This window comes from Musca domestica, unplaced genomic scaffold, assembly GCF_030504385.1.
Source record: "Musca domestica strain aabys unplaced genomic scaffold, Musca_domestica.polishedcontigs.V.1.1 273, whole genome shotgun sequence".
NCBI classification, from domain to species: Eukaryota; Metazoa; Arthropoda; class Insecta; order Diptera; family Muscidae; genus Musca; species Musca domestica.
This window is the reverse complement of record NW_026712289.1, coordinates 545,939-560,444: the sequence shown is the minus strand read 5'-3', so window position 1 is coordinate 560,444 and position 14,506 is coordinate 545,939. Positions and strand designations below refer to the sequence as shown.

Here is a 14,506-nt window from a genome sequence, read left to right as displayed (position 1 = left end):
CCTCCAGAATATTTTCGCAATAATATTTGGCATTTATTCTGTTGCCACGGTCGATTAATATGAGCGGAGAGCGACCATCGGCTGTTATGGCGGCCCACACCATCACCATGGCCGGCGTTTGAGTGCACATTGGTGCACATTGTGAGCTGATCTCTTTGGCAAGTAAACATCATCATTTGGTTTGTTTTCTCATCGGGGACCACCAAACCAAATTCGGCAGTTCATCACTTTCGGCCTAGCGAAGCAACTCTTTAGCTCTTTTGAGTCTATTTTGTTTCTGTTGGGGTGTAAGTTATTGCACTTTTTGGAATTTCAATGGCTTTACCCCGAACCCATTTTTCAATATTTGCCGAATGGAATATGCGATATGTTTAGCTAACGAGCCATTTTTCGGCCACTGCGAAGCGAGTTTCGATCAAGGCGCTTCTTTACTTTTCGAACCATATCTGCTGATGTTGCTGTTTTCTTCCGTCCACTTCCTTGAAGTCGGGCTACGCTACCAATATCACGGTAACGAGCGATGGTACGAGACACAAAAGATTTGTTCATTCATTTGGTTGAAGTTTTTTCAACTCACCCTGTATAGTAGCATTTAGTTCTTTTTGTATAGTACGCATTTTCAAAGCAATCTCCATGTATCAATCTCAAATACCAACAAATATCACATTTCAGGATTTCATCTTCAAGTCTAGCTCCTTCTCTCAACCTCAGACACCAACAGTTATATGTTTATGAAATTGCAGGTGCTCAACTCTTTGTCTTTTACCAATACCAAAAATTGATACTATTAGGTACTTTTTTACAATTTCTAAAACCACCTCCATATCTCAATTTCAGATACCTATATCGACATTTGAGCATTCCAGCTCAATTCTATCAGCTAATATTCAATTTAGTACCATTTAGTATTTTTCGTAGAAATATGGGACGCATTTCCAAACCTCTACCAAATCTCAAACACATATAGTGTAGTGTAGTAGTCTAAATATCAAATTTCGGAACATTATCTCTAATCCTTTACCCAATACCAAATATAGTACCATTCAGTGCTTTCTGTACAATTATAGTGCATACTTACGAAACCACCTCCATATGTCCAAGCTTACACGAAAAGCGACCCTAATATCAAATTTCTGATTACAAGCTCTATCTGTTCAAATAATATCAAATTCTACCAAATATAGTACTATTTTGTACTTTTCGTACACTTCTAGTACCAAAGACATAAAAGTGTAAAGATGGGACAAGACAGAGTCAAGATATGGCAGCCCTGTGAAAATACCTCTGTTGTTATGATATCGTAACAACATAGTTAGCAATGTTAAGCGATTAAAACCGCTTAGGCAATATGCAATTAACTGGGAAAGTCTATGGAGTAAAATTTCGAAACCCAATTTTTGGATTTTTCAAAATTTTGTTTGTCTTATATTTCTATAAATGGGTTTTTTATATTAACATGGTCCTGTCATGAGCTGTTATCTGGATAGTATAGACACAAACCATTTGCTCAAAATGCATTTTGTCTAGTCTTTACCATTTTATGTCTTTGGTAGTACGCATTTCTACGACTAGGGATCCCAATACAAAGTTTCAAAATTTCAGCTTCATTTGTTCACCGTAAACCAAACAGTTACAAATTTAGTACCATTTAGTACAGTTCGTACAATTAGCACACATTTACAAAACCACATAATACCAAATTGTACCATTTGAAAAGTTTTGTACAATTTAAGAACTTTTCTTAACCTTAAAGTTCGAATTTTCAAAAACCCTTTGGTACAACTGTCCTGTTCCATCAATGACTCTCAATGCCGTAACAATTGCAAACCCTTTTCAATTATTTTTCTGACTCAGTAACTTCACATCAACATTTTATTAAGTCCATGCTAATTCGCTTTTAATATGTATAAAATTTAAAAGTTGTTTCATTCGATCGCAGCATAAATTTGTTTTGAGCTACATAACTCAAACAATTTGGGAACTTCTGACTATCAAAATGACATTAGCATATAAAGCAGTTTAACCAGGGCAATAAAACTATGATGATAATTGAATTCATTAAATATTTGTTGCCAACGATGACAATGGTGGGCATCAGCATTGTATTCTTGACAACCATTAAATTCCTAGGCATTGTTTTCGGGGTATTCAAGTATTTCTGGATGAAGTAATTTATTTAAATACTAAATTCATTCAATAACATTAATAACATATTGAAAAAAAATCGATTATAAGTCTGGAGGAAGTAGTTGTAGAGATAGGTCCGGAAAGAGCTTTTTTATTTCATTTTAATTGTGAAATTATTTAAGGGTGTTAATGCGGTGGGAAATTATTAGTATTTACTCTAAACATGTTATATATTTGCTAGATTTGTTATTCTATTTTAAATATATAAATTTCAATAAAATAGAAGAACATTGACGTAGAAACAGATTTCACTTAACAATAACACAAAAATGCAGTTAAAGGCAATAGTTAAGCGTGGGCTTTTGAGTCCAAACAGAACATACACTAAGTTTTAATTCAGGATTAAAAAGTGGAGATGAAAATGAAATAATTTAATGATTAAATGATGGGTGCTGTTATAGTCTATGTATTTCGAAAAAAATTGCAAAGATTTTTTCTAGGAAGTTTGAAAAATTGATGCCACATTTTACTATCACTGTCGGAAACGCCATAAAATTTGTAACATATATCAACACAAAATCATAAATTCACATTAGTGCCAATTATGAGCTTCGTCATGCGAAGAGGAAACTTAAAGTTTTGTTCCAGCTCAATAGTTTGTAACACATCGAAATTTTGGAGCTAAGTTCATAATAGTATGGATAATATATAGTATTGATTGTATACAGGGTGAGATAAAAAAAAACTGCAACAAGGTCAAACGCCATAATTTTTACATTTTTTTTTGAATGAAAGCAAAAAATTTCGGAAATAGCATCAAATTTTAGAATAAGTTTAGATTTGTTCGAAATGGTCACCTTTGGCACGCATTATGGCCTTCAAATGGCCAATGACACTTTGGTATTTTTTAGTGCCAACCTTGCTCCAAAGGATTGGTATCCGGAGATTTTGGTGGCCATTGTGCGCTGGAAATGAAGCGAGGAACCTCATTTTGTAACCATTCTTGGGTGGAGCGTGCTGAGTGCGATGGTGTTGAGTCCTGTTGGAATGACCAAGGTCTGCGGTCAAAATGTTTGCGTGCCCAAGGCTTTAATACACCCTCCAGAATGTATTCGCGATAATATTCGGCACTACACCATCACAATGGCCGGCCCTTAAGTTATGGTGGCCAACCGAAGGTGCACATTTTCAGCTGACCTCTTTGGCAAGTAAACACGATCATTTTGTTTGTTTACAAACTGCTGGACAACCAATGTTTTCTCATCGGAGACCACCAAACCAAATTCGGCAGTTCACCACTTTTGGCCAAGCGAAGCAACATTTTGGCTCTTTTGAGTCTATTTTCTTTCTGTAGCGGTGTAAGTTCTTGCACTTTTTGGAATTTGGAAAGTAATTGCTCATTTTTCAATATTTGCCGAATGGAATATTACGATATGCTCAGCTCACGAGCCATTTTTCGGCCACTGCAACGCGGGTTTCGATCAAGTCGCTTCATTTACTTTTCGAACCATTTCTGCTGATGTTGCTGTTTTCTTCCGTCCACTTCCTTGACGCCTGGCTATGGTATGAGACCCAAAAGATTTATTCACATCTAAATGCTGGAGTGCTCTAACGATAGCCACTTGTGATTTTCCAGCCAAATATAAATAAATCACACTATCACCCTTGAATTCCATTACGAATAACTTTTTTTCTCGAAAATTCTCACCAAAATGCTTTTGTATGCTTGTAAACAATATAATGAGTTGTCACTGGAATAATTTTAACAGCTATCGGACGAGTGGCTTAGAAATGACAGCAGTCTGAAGTTGGTTGCAGTTTTTTCATTGGATTGGTGCAGTCCAAGTCTATATATTTCGAAAAAAAATATTTCAAAGATTTTTTGTAGGAAGTTTGAAAATTTGATGTCAAATTTTGATATTACTCTCGGAAACGCAATTAAATCCACATTTGTACACAATATATCAACACAAGATCATAAATTCATATCATTGCCAAAATCAAGAAATTTATGTTTGGGCCTTGGATTATTAATTATAAGCTTCGTTATGCGGAGAGGAAATTTAATGTTTTGTTCCAGCCCAATGGTTTGTGACAGATTGACATTTTGGAGCTAAGTTCATTTTTATGCCCTCCACCATACATAGTATGGAGGGTATATTAAGTTCGTCATTCCGTTTGTAACTCATCCAAAGAATAATTTAAGACCTAACAAAGAATATATATTTTTGATCAGCGTAAAATTCTTAGACGATTTACCCATGTCCGCCCGTCTGTTGTAATCACCTTAGAGTCACAACGAATTAAGATAGGAAGCGAAAATTTTGCACAGATCAGTCTTTTGTCTGCAGGCAGTTAAAGTTCGAAGATGATCCACGATATCATATAGCCTCTATATAACTGTATCCCCCTGATAAGCCACATTTTTCAATGGAATTATCTGAAATTCTACACAAGGAGTTCTTTGTGAATGCTTTACTCTCGGAAGAGAATTGTCTAACGATTCCTCCCAATTTTCGGTATTTTGATAATTTTAGATGCATTTTCACCGGAATTGTTTCATAGTATTTCAAGCTCGTAATGAGTACTACAACCTGTGACGGAAAATTGTTGATTTTCATTTTAGCGGTATTTTTCGATAAAATTTTTTTTTAAAATTTTCAAGTTCCTTTAAAATAGCGGAGGCCCGGGCCGAACTTAGTTGCTTTTTACTTCTTATACCCTCAGCCATATGGCTACAGATCGTATATATCATTTGATATGGCCAAAACGTGCCTAGTCGAAATAACGGTTTTAGACCCTAGGTCTCTTTGGACCAAATCCGTTCGTACGTCTATCTCTCTGATGTCTTGCTGGCTAGTGCACACGATAACTCTCGAAGGGAGTATCCGATTTGGTCCAAATAGTGTTACATCGTAACATTATTTCCAAACATAGATCGAGTTTGCAGATGTGTAATATTAGTCCACTTCTTCTGGTACCTCCCCCTCAAAAGGTCGAATTTTTCAAATAATATATATTCTGCACAGAAAGAGAAAAGAGTAATCCGATTTTTCTCCATGATTGCAAATATTTCCATCAGTTCTAGGTGAGGTGCGAAAATGGACAATATCGGTCCACTCCATCAATTACCTCCCCAACAAAGGGTAAAAACTTTGAATTTTGACCGATTGTCTTCAAATTGCACACATCACAATATTTTTATTAAGACAAGGTCTGATGTGAAGATGGTAGAAATCGGCTCATTCCTTCTGGTACCTCCCCCAAAAAGGGTCAAAATTTTCAATATCTATAAAGCTCATAAGACTCGATATCCACTACTTTTATGTTTTGATAATGTTTTCCATTTAATTTTACTCAAAATTTGACATTACAAAATGAAAACGAATTATCAAGGGTCTTGGACATATTTTCCAATCGATTTGACTGAAAATTAGTATTTAGGTGTTTTGCTTTTCTCACCCAATACCAACAACCCTATACAGGGTGAAATAAAAAAACTGCAACAAAGCCATATACCATAAATAATACTTTTTTAATTTTATTGAATGAATGCAAAAAAATGTAGGAAATAGCATCAAATTTTAGAATGAGTTTAGATTTGTTCGAACTGATCACCTTTGGCACGAATTATGGCCTTCAAACGGCCAATCAAACCGTCACACGCTGCCCGAAAGTTACTCTGCGGTATTTTGTCCATTCCCGGCGAAGCGCTTGCTTAAGGTGATCGACACTTTGGTATTTTTTAGTGCCAACCTTGCTTTCCAAAATACTCCAGACACAATAGTCCAACGGATTGGTATCCGGAGATTTTGGTGGCCATTGTGCGCTGGAAATGAAGCGACTAAACATTCTTGGGTGGCGCATGTTGAGTACGATGGTGTTGAGTCCTGTTGGAATGTCCAAGGTCTGCGGCCAAAATGTTTGCGTGCCCTCCAGAATATATTCGCGTTAATATTCGGCGGAGAGCGACCATCGTCTGTTATGGCGATCCATACCATCACCATGGCAGGCCCTTGAGTTCTGGTGGCCAACTGAAGGTGCACATTTTCAGCTGACCTTTTTGACAAGTAAACACGATCATTTTGTTTGTTTACAAACTGCTGGACAACGAATATTTTCTCATCGGAGAAAACCGAAGAAAAAATTCGGCAGTTCGCCACTTTCGGCCAAGCGAAGCGACTCTTTACCTCTTTTGAGTCTATTTTCTTTCTGTAGCGGTGTAAGTTCTTACACTTTTTTTATTAATTTGCATGGCTTTACCCCGAGCTTGTTTTTTAATATTTGCCGAATTGAATATTGCAATATGTTCAGCTTACGAGCCATTTTTCGGCCACTGCGACGCAGGTTTCGATCAAGTCGCTTCTTTACTTTTCGAATCATTTCTGCTGATGTTGCTGTTTTCTTCCGTCCACTTCCTTGACGTTGGGCTACGCTACCAATATCACGATAACGAGCGATGGTACGAGGCACAAAAAATTTATTCACATTTAAATGCTGGAGTGCCTTAACGATAGCCACTTGTGGTTTTCCAGCCAAATATAAAGAAATCACACTATCACGATTGAATTCCATAACGAATAACTACTTTCTTGAAATTTCTCACCAAATGCTCTTGGAATAATTTTAACAGCTGTCAGACAAGTGTCTTGGAAATTTTATAATCTGCTGGATTTTGTGTTGAACGAATCGGCAGTATTTTGCTATGCAGCTGCCAAATATATTAAATTGGTGGTATACCACTAAGTGAATGAGAATTATATCTCAAGGTTGAGTTTAATGATAATTGGTGGATCATAGAAGTTGCTATTTTTTAACTCCAGGAGATTTTCAAAGTAAATGGAAAACCATCATAGAACATGTAGACAATTCATCAAAGCATTGGATTTTCTTGATCTCCAGGAACAATTAAAAAATAAAACAGGATCAAATAATTATTTTTTAAAATTTTGTTTTATTAAAATACTTTCAAACATGTCTTTGGAAACGAAACAATAAAAAAATTTAACAAATCGTTACAAGATTTAGACACGTTGGCGGAAGACGCGACGACGGACAGTCTTGTAACGGTAACCATCATTGCCGAAATCAGCACCAGCAGAAGCACCACCGAATGAACCGGAAGAAGCACCACCGAAGGAACCAGCAGAAGCACCACCGAAGGAACCAGCAGAAGCACCACCGAAGGAACCAGCAGAGGCACCACCGAAGGAACCAGCAGAAGCACCACCGAAAGCACCAGCAGAAGCACCACCAAAGCTAGCACCGGAAGAGGGAGGAATGTAAGTGTTGGCTGGGGCAGCTGGGGGAGCATAGTTTTGGACTGGAGCTGGGGCAGGGGCAGCGGGAGGAGCATAGGTTTGGACTGGAGCAGGGGCAGAAGCTGCTGGGGGAATGTAGGTGTTGACTGGAGCAGCTGGGGGAGAATAATGTTGGACTGGAGCTGGGGCAGGGGCAGCAGGAGGAGCATAAGTTTGTACTGGAGCAGGGGCAGAAGCAGCTGGGGGAATGTAACTGTTAGCAGGTGCGCTAGCAGCGAAGCTGCCACCTCCTACAGCACCACCAAAGCTGGCACCACCAGAGGCAAAGCTGCCACCGGAGGAAAAGCTACCACCGGAAGCAAAGCTACCACCACTAGCAGCAGGGGCATTGTAGTCATAACCCAATTCGGATACATCAGCCATAACTCCGGCCACCAAAGCCAAGGACAAAATAAAGATTTTCTAGGGTAAAGACAGAAAAATACATTTGTTCAAATCGTTCGTCCATTTTCTTCTCTTTTTTGCCAAATCTTACCATTTTTGCTTTTAGTTTTTTGAGATTTAGTTCCTAACCAGAGAACAGCTGAAGAAGTTGTGATACCTTCCATTAACGATTTTCATATTTATACTAAAAAATTCAAAATTGTTGCGAATCGATTTGTTAAGAACTCAACATCTCGATGAAATACAAATGTACATATATTAACGGAAGTTGTCGCTTAGTTTTGAGTTTTGTTGTTGTTGGTTTTTTTTTTTTTTTTGTTTTAAACCAAATTTTTATTTGACCTGGCGGGCTAATGTTTCAATGTAAAATTTATGTTCATGTATATTTATTTATGTATCTTCCTCTTTGCCATAATTATTATCACGCTTTTGTTTTGGCACATCTTTCTTTGGGCGAACGAACGAACGACAGATCGATCGTCAACTTGCCAGACTTCAGCGGGCAGTAGCAGGGTCATTAACATGAGAGGTGTTTTAATTAAACCTAATCTTAGCTATTCCCAAAACTATACGACAATCGGCCAGAGAGACAGATAAAACGCCAAAATGCGAATAATGAAATGTATATCATCGGATCGAATCGATTTTGGCCAATTTAAATGTGTAAACATCAAATTTATTTCAAATAAAATCAAATGAAAAATTTAAAAAGAGTAGATTGCAAAAATAGTTATTAGGCTTTTCAATATTGAAGCCTACACCAAAAGTGATGGGGTAGGGGGTGTATAGTCGACTTTGTTCCAAAAATGTTGTAATGTCCATATGTATATACTTTACCTTTTCTCTACATCAGCCTGTCTGTTAACCCTCGTTTTCCTTTTGGACCAGTTTTTATACCCTCAGTCATATGGCCACAGAGAGTATCTTTTGATACGACCAAAACGTGCCTCATCGAAATAACGATTTTAGACCCTAGGTCTCTTTGGACCAAATACGTTTCAGGACATTTGGAGTCGATCTAGCGATGTCGGTACGTCCGTCTGTCTGCCTGGCCGATTTGGTCCAAATTTGGTGCATCGTAACATTATTATTAAACTTACATCGCTTCCGGAGATCGGCAATATCGGTCCACTCCTTCTGATACCTCTTCCACAAAAGATAGAAAATTAAAAAAAAAAAATCATAAAAAAGCTAACTTTGAATACCCTCCACCATTGGAACGAATTTGGCAATACTAAAAATAAAATCCGTTAAAAATTCTGTTAAAATCTTAAAAATACCGAGTATAGCCGTATAATAGGGTCTATACGGCGACGTAGACCTGCATAGGCAATTCATAAGCTATTACAATATTCAAATGCGAAACTCGAAAAAAAAATCTGTTTATAATGTAGCTAAAATCATAAAAATACCGAATATAGGGAGGTGCCATGGGGGTTATAAAACGTGTATCTGCACAGACAATTTTGTGGTATAGGCTGTAGTATCCATTACGAACTTCAAATACAAAATTTGAAATAATTCCGGTAAATAATGTAGCTAAAATCATCAAAATACCGAATATCGGGGGTACCCTTATATGGGGGCTATACAAAGACGTTGATCTAAATTGCCCATTTTCTGTCTTAGCCCGTAGTATCCATTACGAACTTCAAATGCGAAATTTGAAACAATTCCGGTGAATAATGTCGCTTAAATCATCAAAATACCGAATATCGGGAGGTACCGTTATATGGGGGCTACACGAAGACGTGGACCTGCACAGACAATCTCCTGTCATAGGCTGCAGCACCCATTACGAACATCAAATACTAAATTTCAAAGAATTCTGATGAATATTGTCGCTAAAATCATCGAAATGCCGAATATCGGGAGGTACCGTTATATGGGGGCTATAACAAAACGTGGACCTACATGGCCGATTTTCAATACCAAAAGTCCGGTAGACATAATATACATTTGAGTAAAATTTTATCAATTTTCTTCAATTCGTTCGGAAGCTAGAATTATTTCCACAGAGGGACAGACGGACGGACACCACTAAATCGACATAGAATTTTATGCTGATCAAGAATATATATACTTTTTGGGGTCTAAAATGTATATTTCGAGGTGTTACAAACGGAATGACAAACTTAATATACCCTCCATACTATGGTGGAGGGTATAAAAAGTAAGCAAAGGCTATACTCGTGCGACCATGTGATACCCTACAACACTGCAATATGTTAGAAGCCTCCCCATGTCCATTTTGGAAGATTTCGCTTTTGAAATTATGACACATTGCCCAGATATTACCCTTATTACCCTTATTTTTGGTTCATTTGAACCCCAAAATATTTTGCGATCATCTCCAAAAGCAAGAGGCCCTCTGTATCTCCAAATTTAGACTCCTATCCATTATTTGCTTATCTACGATATTTGGCTATATTCGTCAACAAAATCAGCATGAAAGAGCCAGAAGTTCGCCTTTGTATGTATTTTCGTGAGGATCGGATGATAATTGCTATCTGCACTGGGTGAGATAAAACAAAAAACTGCCAGAAAGTCAAACGCCATAATTTTTAAGTTTTTTTATTTTCATTTTATTGAATGAAAGCAAACAAAATTCGGAAATAGCATCAAATTTTAGGATAAGTTAAGATTTGTTCGAAATGGTCACCTTCGGCACGAATTATAGCCTTAAAACGGCCAATGAAACCGTCACATGCTGCCCGAATGTTGCCCTGCGGTATTTTGGCCCATTCGCGGTGAAGCGCTTGCTTAAGGTGATCGACACTTTGGTATTTTTTAGTACCAACCTTGCTTTCCAAAATACTCCAGACACAATAGTCCAACGGATTGGTATCCGGTGATTTTGGTGGCCACTGTGTTTGTTTACAAACTGCTGGACAACGAATGTTTTCTCATCGGAGAAAACCAAATTCGGCACTTCACCACTTTCGGCCAAGCGAAGCAACAACTTTAGCTCTTTCTTACACTTCTTACACTTTTGGAATTTCAATGGATTTACCCCGAGCTCATTTTTCAATATTTGCCGAATGGAATATTGCGATATGTCCAGCTCACGAGCCATTTTTCGGCCACTGCGACGCGGGCTTCGATCAAGTGGCTTCTTTACTTTTCGAACCATTTCTGCTATTGTTGCTGTTTTCTTCTGTCCTATTCCTTGACGTCGGGCTACGCTACCAGCATCACGGTACGAGAAACAAAATATTTATTCACATTTAAATGTTGGAGTGATCTAACGAAATATAAAGAAATAACACCATCACGCTTCAGTCCCTGAACATGTTTTGATCATCTCCCCCAACAATAGGTTTATATTCTGATCTGAAATATTGAAATTAATTTATTTTAAAAATAATTTGTTATTTCCAGATTTCGAGTGAATGGACCACAGATACATCGCAAAATGGGTTTGGCACAATATCCTCCCGGTCCCATTGGTTCGCCAGACGACCCTTTGGCCGATCCATTTGATGATCCCTCGTACAGCTTCAGTTTTCGAACACCGGATCAATCGCGCTCTGAAGACAATGATGCCACGGGACGAGTGAGAGGTAAGAGAGAGAATCTTAAAAACTTATCCTAATCTAACGTGTTGTATTTTTTGACAGGACTCTATTCATTTCTCGATGATGAGGGAGAACGTCACAGTGTCCGTTATGCTGCCGGTGCGGGAACAGGTTTTGAGGTGTCAAATGCTGTGCCAGATAATCCAGCCAGTGTTGGTTACACAAGTCCTTTGTACAAGGCACCACCCGGAACGAGAGGGAAAATGTCCGTACAAAGGGGTCCTGATGGAACATATAAGTTAATTGCTGCCGGCCCAGATCATAGACGTGCCGAAAGTAGGACACCAGATGGAGTGGTTAGAGGCACCTATTCCTTTCTCGATGACAAGGGTATTCAAAGAACTGTGGAATATATTGCCGGAGCGGGAATTGGTTATAGGGTGGTGAAGAATCGCATTGGACCCACCTCACATATCAATCCTTCTGTATCAGATTTTCGTCTAAGCGATACAAGCTTTAGGTTGGCCAATGATTTTGGAACTGGTGCCGGGGCAGGTGGTGGAGGAGGCGGCACTGGCAGTAGTTCGGGATCAGGTGGTGGTCGTGTAAGAGGTGGAAATAACCGTGTCACGGGCGGTGGAGGAGGGGGAGGTGGGGATGAAGATAGTGAAATGGAATATGTCTCGTCGGATAGTCGTCCAATCACAACCTCTTCTTCGGATGCGGATAATGACGACAATGAAATAAGCCTTGGAGATGATAGCGATTTTGATGAGGACAATGGCAAAAATGATCGCTCAAATCCAAAAACTAAAACAGATCGCATGGGTACCATCAATCGTGGTAGAGGAGGCACAAGAAATCGTGGAAACACAAATCTACGTGAAGATGATCTACTCGATCGAGAACCAATGTCAGAACGAGATTCCCCTAAAATTCCCTCGAGACCGGGAAGTAGAGTTCCCGGCAATCGTAATAGTCTGAACAATGATGCAAGAGAAAGTAATCGCCGAAATCGTCCTCCCTCCAGAAATGGTGGAGGTGCTGGTGGAAGAGGAGGAGGGGGAGGGGGAAGTGGAGGAGGAAGCATTTCTTCGACAAGCAGCAATGGTTATGAATATAATCCTCCATCCAAAGGATCTTCATCGCGAAATAACTATAATCCCAATGATGATGATATTGGCACAGCCCTGCCACCTTTGATAACGGCGAATCGTAAAATTCTAGAAATCGATAGAGATCGTGAATGGGTGGAGCATCATCGTGATTCAACGGTCATTAAAAATGTTGGAAAATGGTATATTGGCTTGCCACCGGGCCAGAGTGTTCGGGCCCATGTTCAAAATATTGACATATTACCATTGGGTGGTCGTCGGGTGCCCTCGCCATCGGAAGCCTTGCGCCAGGATGAATTGGCCGATATGACAGCCTCGTATGAGCATCATGACAGATCTCCCTATAGCAGTTAGTTTTTAAGACATACATACACAAATAAATATACTTATTTATGCCGTTAGGTTAAGCGAAGATGGCGTGCGCATCAATGCTAGCTTTAGTTTTATAAGTTGAGACATTCACACATACATACATACATTTTAGTAAACAAATGTAATTTTTTTTTTGGTATTCTTTCCCCCAATTGGCAATGATACTTCTTTAATAAAGTTACACCAACAACAACAATAAACGAATAACTGCCGTTCTTTTGTTCTTGAAATGTTATATTTGTGTAAATTGTGAGAAAATGCGGTATTTGTTCGGTTTTTGGCTATGAGAAGTTATATTGCTCTTTAATGTTATTTTTGGCCATGAATTTGATGTTTGTCAAATTGTCGATTTAACGGCACCATGAACAGGGTCATTGCGGCTGCAGTGTTGGGTTGGGTAAATTTGGGCTCATTATTTTAGACAAATGAACTTTACGTCTAGCTTTTAATTACATTGTATTATAGCCTTGAAATCCATCTAAAATTGGAGACGTTTTCAATTAAGAACATGTCTAAATTTAATGTTTAAATAAAAGAAGGGAAGAAGTTCGTTTTTTGATTGATTTAACAATGCTATTTTCATTGAGTTAAACAAACCCTTGCCATACAAATTTTTGGTGACATCTGTTGATAAAAAAAAATGAATTGGTCTCTACTTTTACAGATAGATAACGAAGTATTTCACAAAGACGCCTGAAAGTATGCCACACTTTTTGAATTTTCAAAGTAAGTTTAGTTGGCAACATGAATGAATGAATATATTTTCATAAGAGAATTAAAAATATGTAAGTGTGTTAACAGACGGGGAAATCTACATAGGAAGTCGAATGGGATAAATGTAACTTTTTATGTGGTCTTCCCTTCGCCATAAAAACTTCCAAGTGTGTGGGATTAGCAATAATCAAAGTTTGTAATGTTAACGTCAATCAAAGAACTAAAATATAAAAACACTGGACAAAATACATTTTTAGTTATAAGTGACATTAAAATCGACTTATATTTAATTTTTGAAAAATTTCCCGAAAAATGTAGTTCCTAACCTTGAGTTCGAAGATATTTTGTTTCTTGAAACAATTTCATTATTCTTTTCAAAAATGAAAAAGCTTTAATTGAATAAGTCAAGACACATATCAAATATGAATTATTTTATCATTTTCCAAGTATAACCATTGGAAATTGTGACCAGAAGGGGTTGGCAGATATATATCATGTTAAATTTGAAGAGAGTTGGATGTATATTTCGCTTTTATTAAGCGTTTTGTTTTTCAAAATCTTGAAACCTATGTGGGGGAGGTACCAGAAGGAGTGGGCCGATATATTCCATCTTCACACCAGACCTTGGGTTAATAAAAATAATGGGATGTGCGTAATTTGCGGACGATCGGGCTCTAACATCACATTTATAAGAGTTATAATTATTTAAATGTTTGACCCTTTGTGGGGGAGGTACTGGATGCCCTGGGCCGATGTTGTCCATTTTTGCACCTGACCCAGCACTGACGCAAATATTAGGATTCGAAAAGTTGGAGCAAAATCGGATTATTCTTTCTCTTTCTATTCAATAAATTATTTTCTTTGAAAATTTTGACATTTTGTATGGGAGTGAAGCGATATTGCCCATCTCCGAACTCGATCTAAGTTTGACTATAATATTACGATGTACCAATTT

The 14,506-nt window shown here is 38.0% G+C and overlaps 2 protein-coding genes across 2 annotated transcripts; one reads left to right on the top strand and one right to left on the bottom strand.

Moving 5' to 3' along the window:
- Positions 1-7,151: 7,151 nt before the first annotated feature.
- LOC109614434 (skin secretory protein xP2-like) lies at positions 7,152-8,350 on the bottom strand. The gene is made up of 2 exons (XM_020039900.2): positions 8,300-8,350; positions 7,152-7,850 (listed from the first exon to the last, which is right to left on the bottom strand). Exons 1-2 carry the CDS (start codon positions 8,348-8,350, stop codon positions 7,152-7,154), a joined length of 750 nt encoding a protein of 249 aa, XP_019895459.2.
- A 2,868-nt stretch (positions 8,351-11,218) lies between these two features.
- On the top strand, positions 11,219-13,161 carry LOC131803187 (dermokine-like). Its single transcript, XM_059124276.1, has 2 exons — positions 11,219-11,395; positions 11,453-13,161. The coding sequence occupies exons 1-2, from the start codon at positions 11,248-11,250 to the stop codon at positions 12,817-12,819; spliced, it is 1,515 nt and encodes a 504-aa protein (XP_058980259.1). The 5' UTR covers positions 11,219-11,247; the 3' UTR covers positions 12,820-13,161.
- The last annotated feature ends 1,345 nt before the right edge of the window (positions 13,162-14,506 follow it).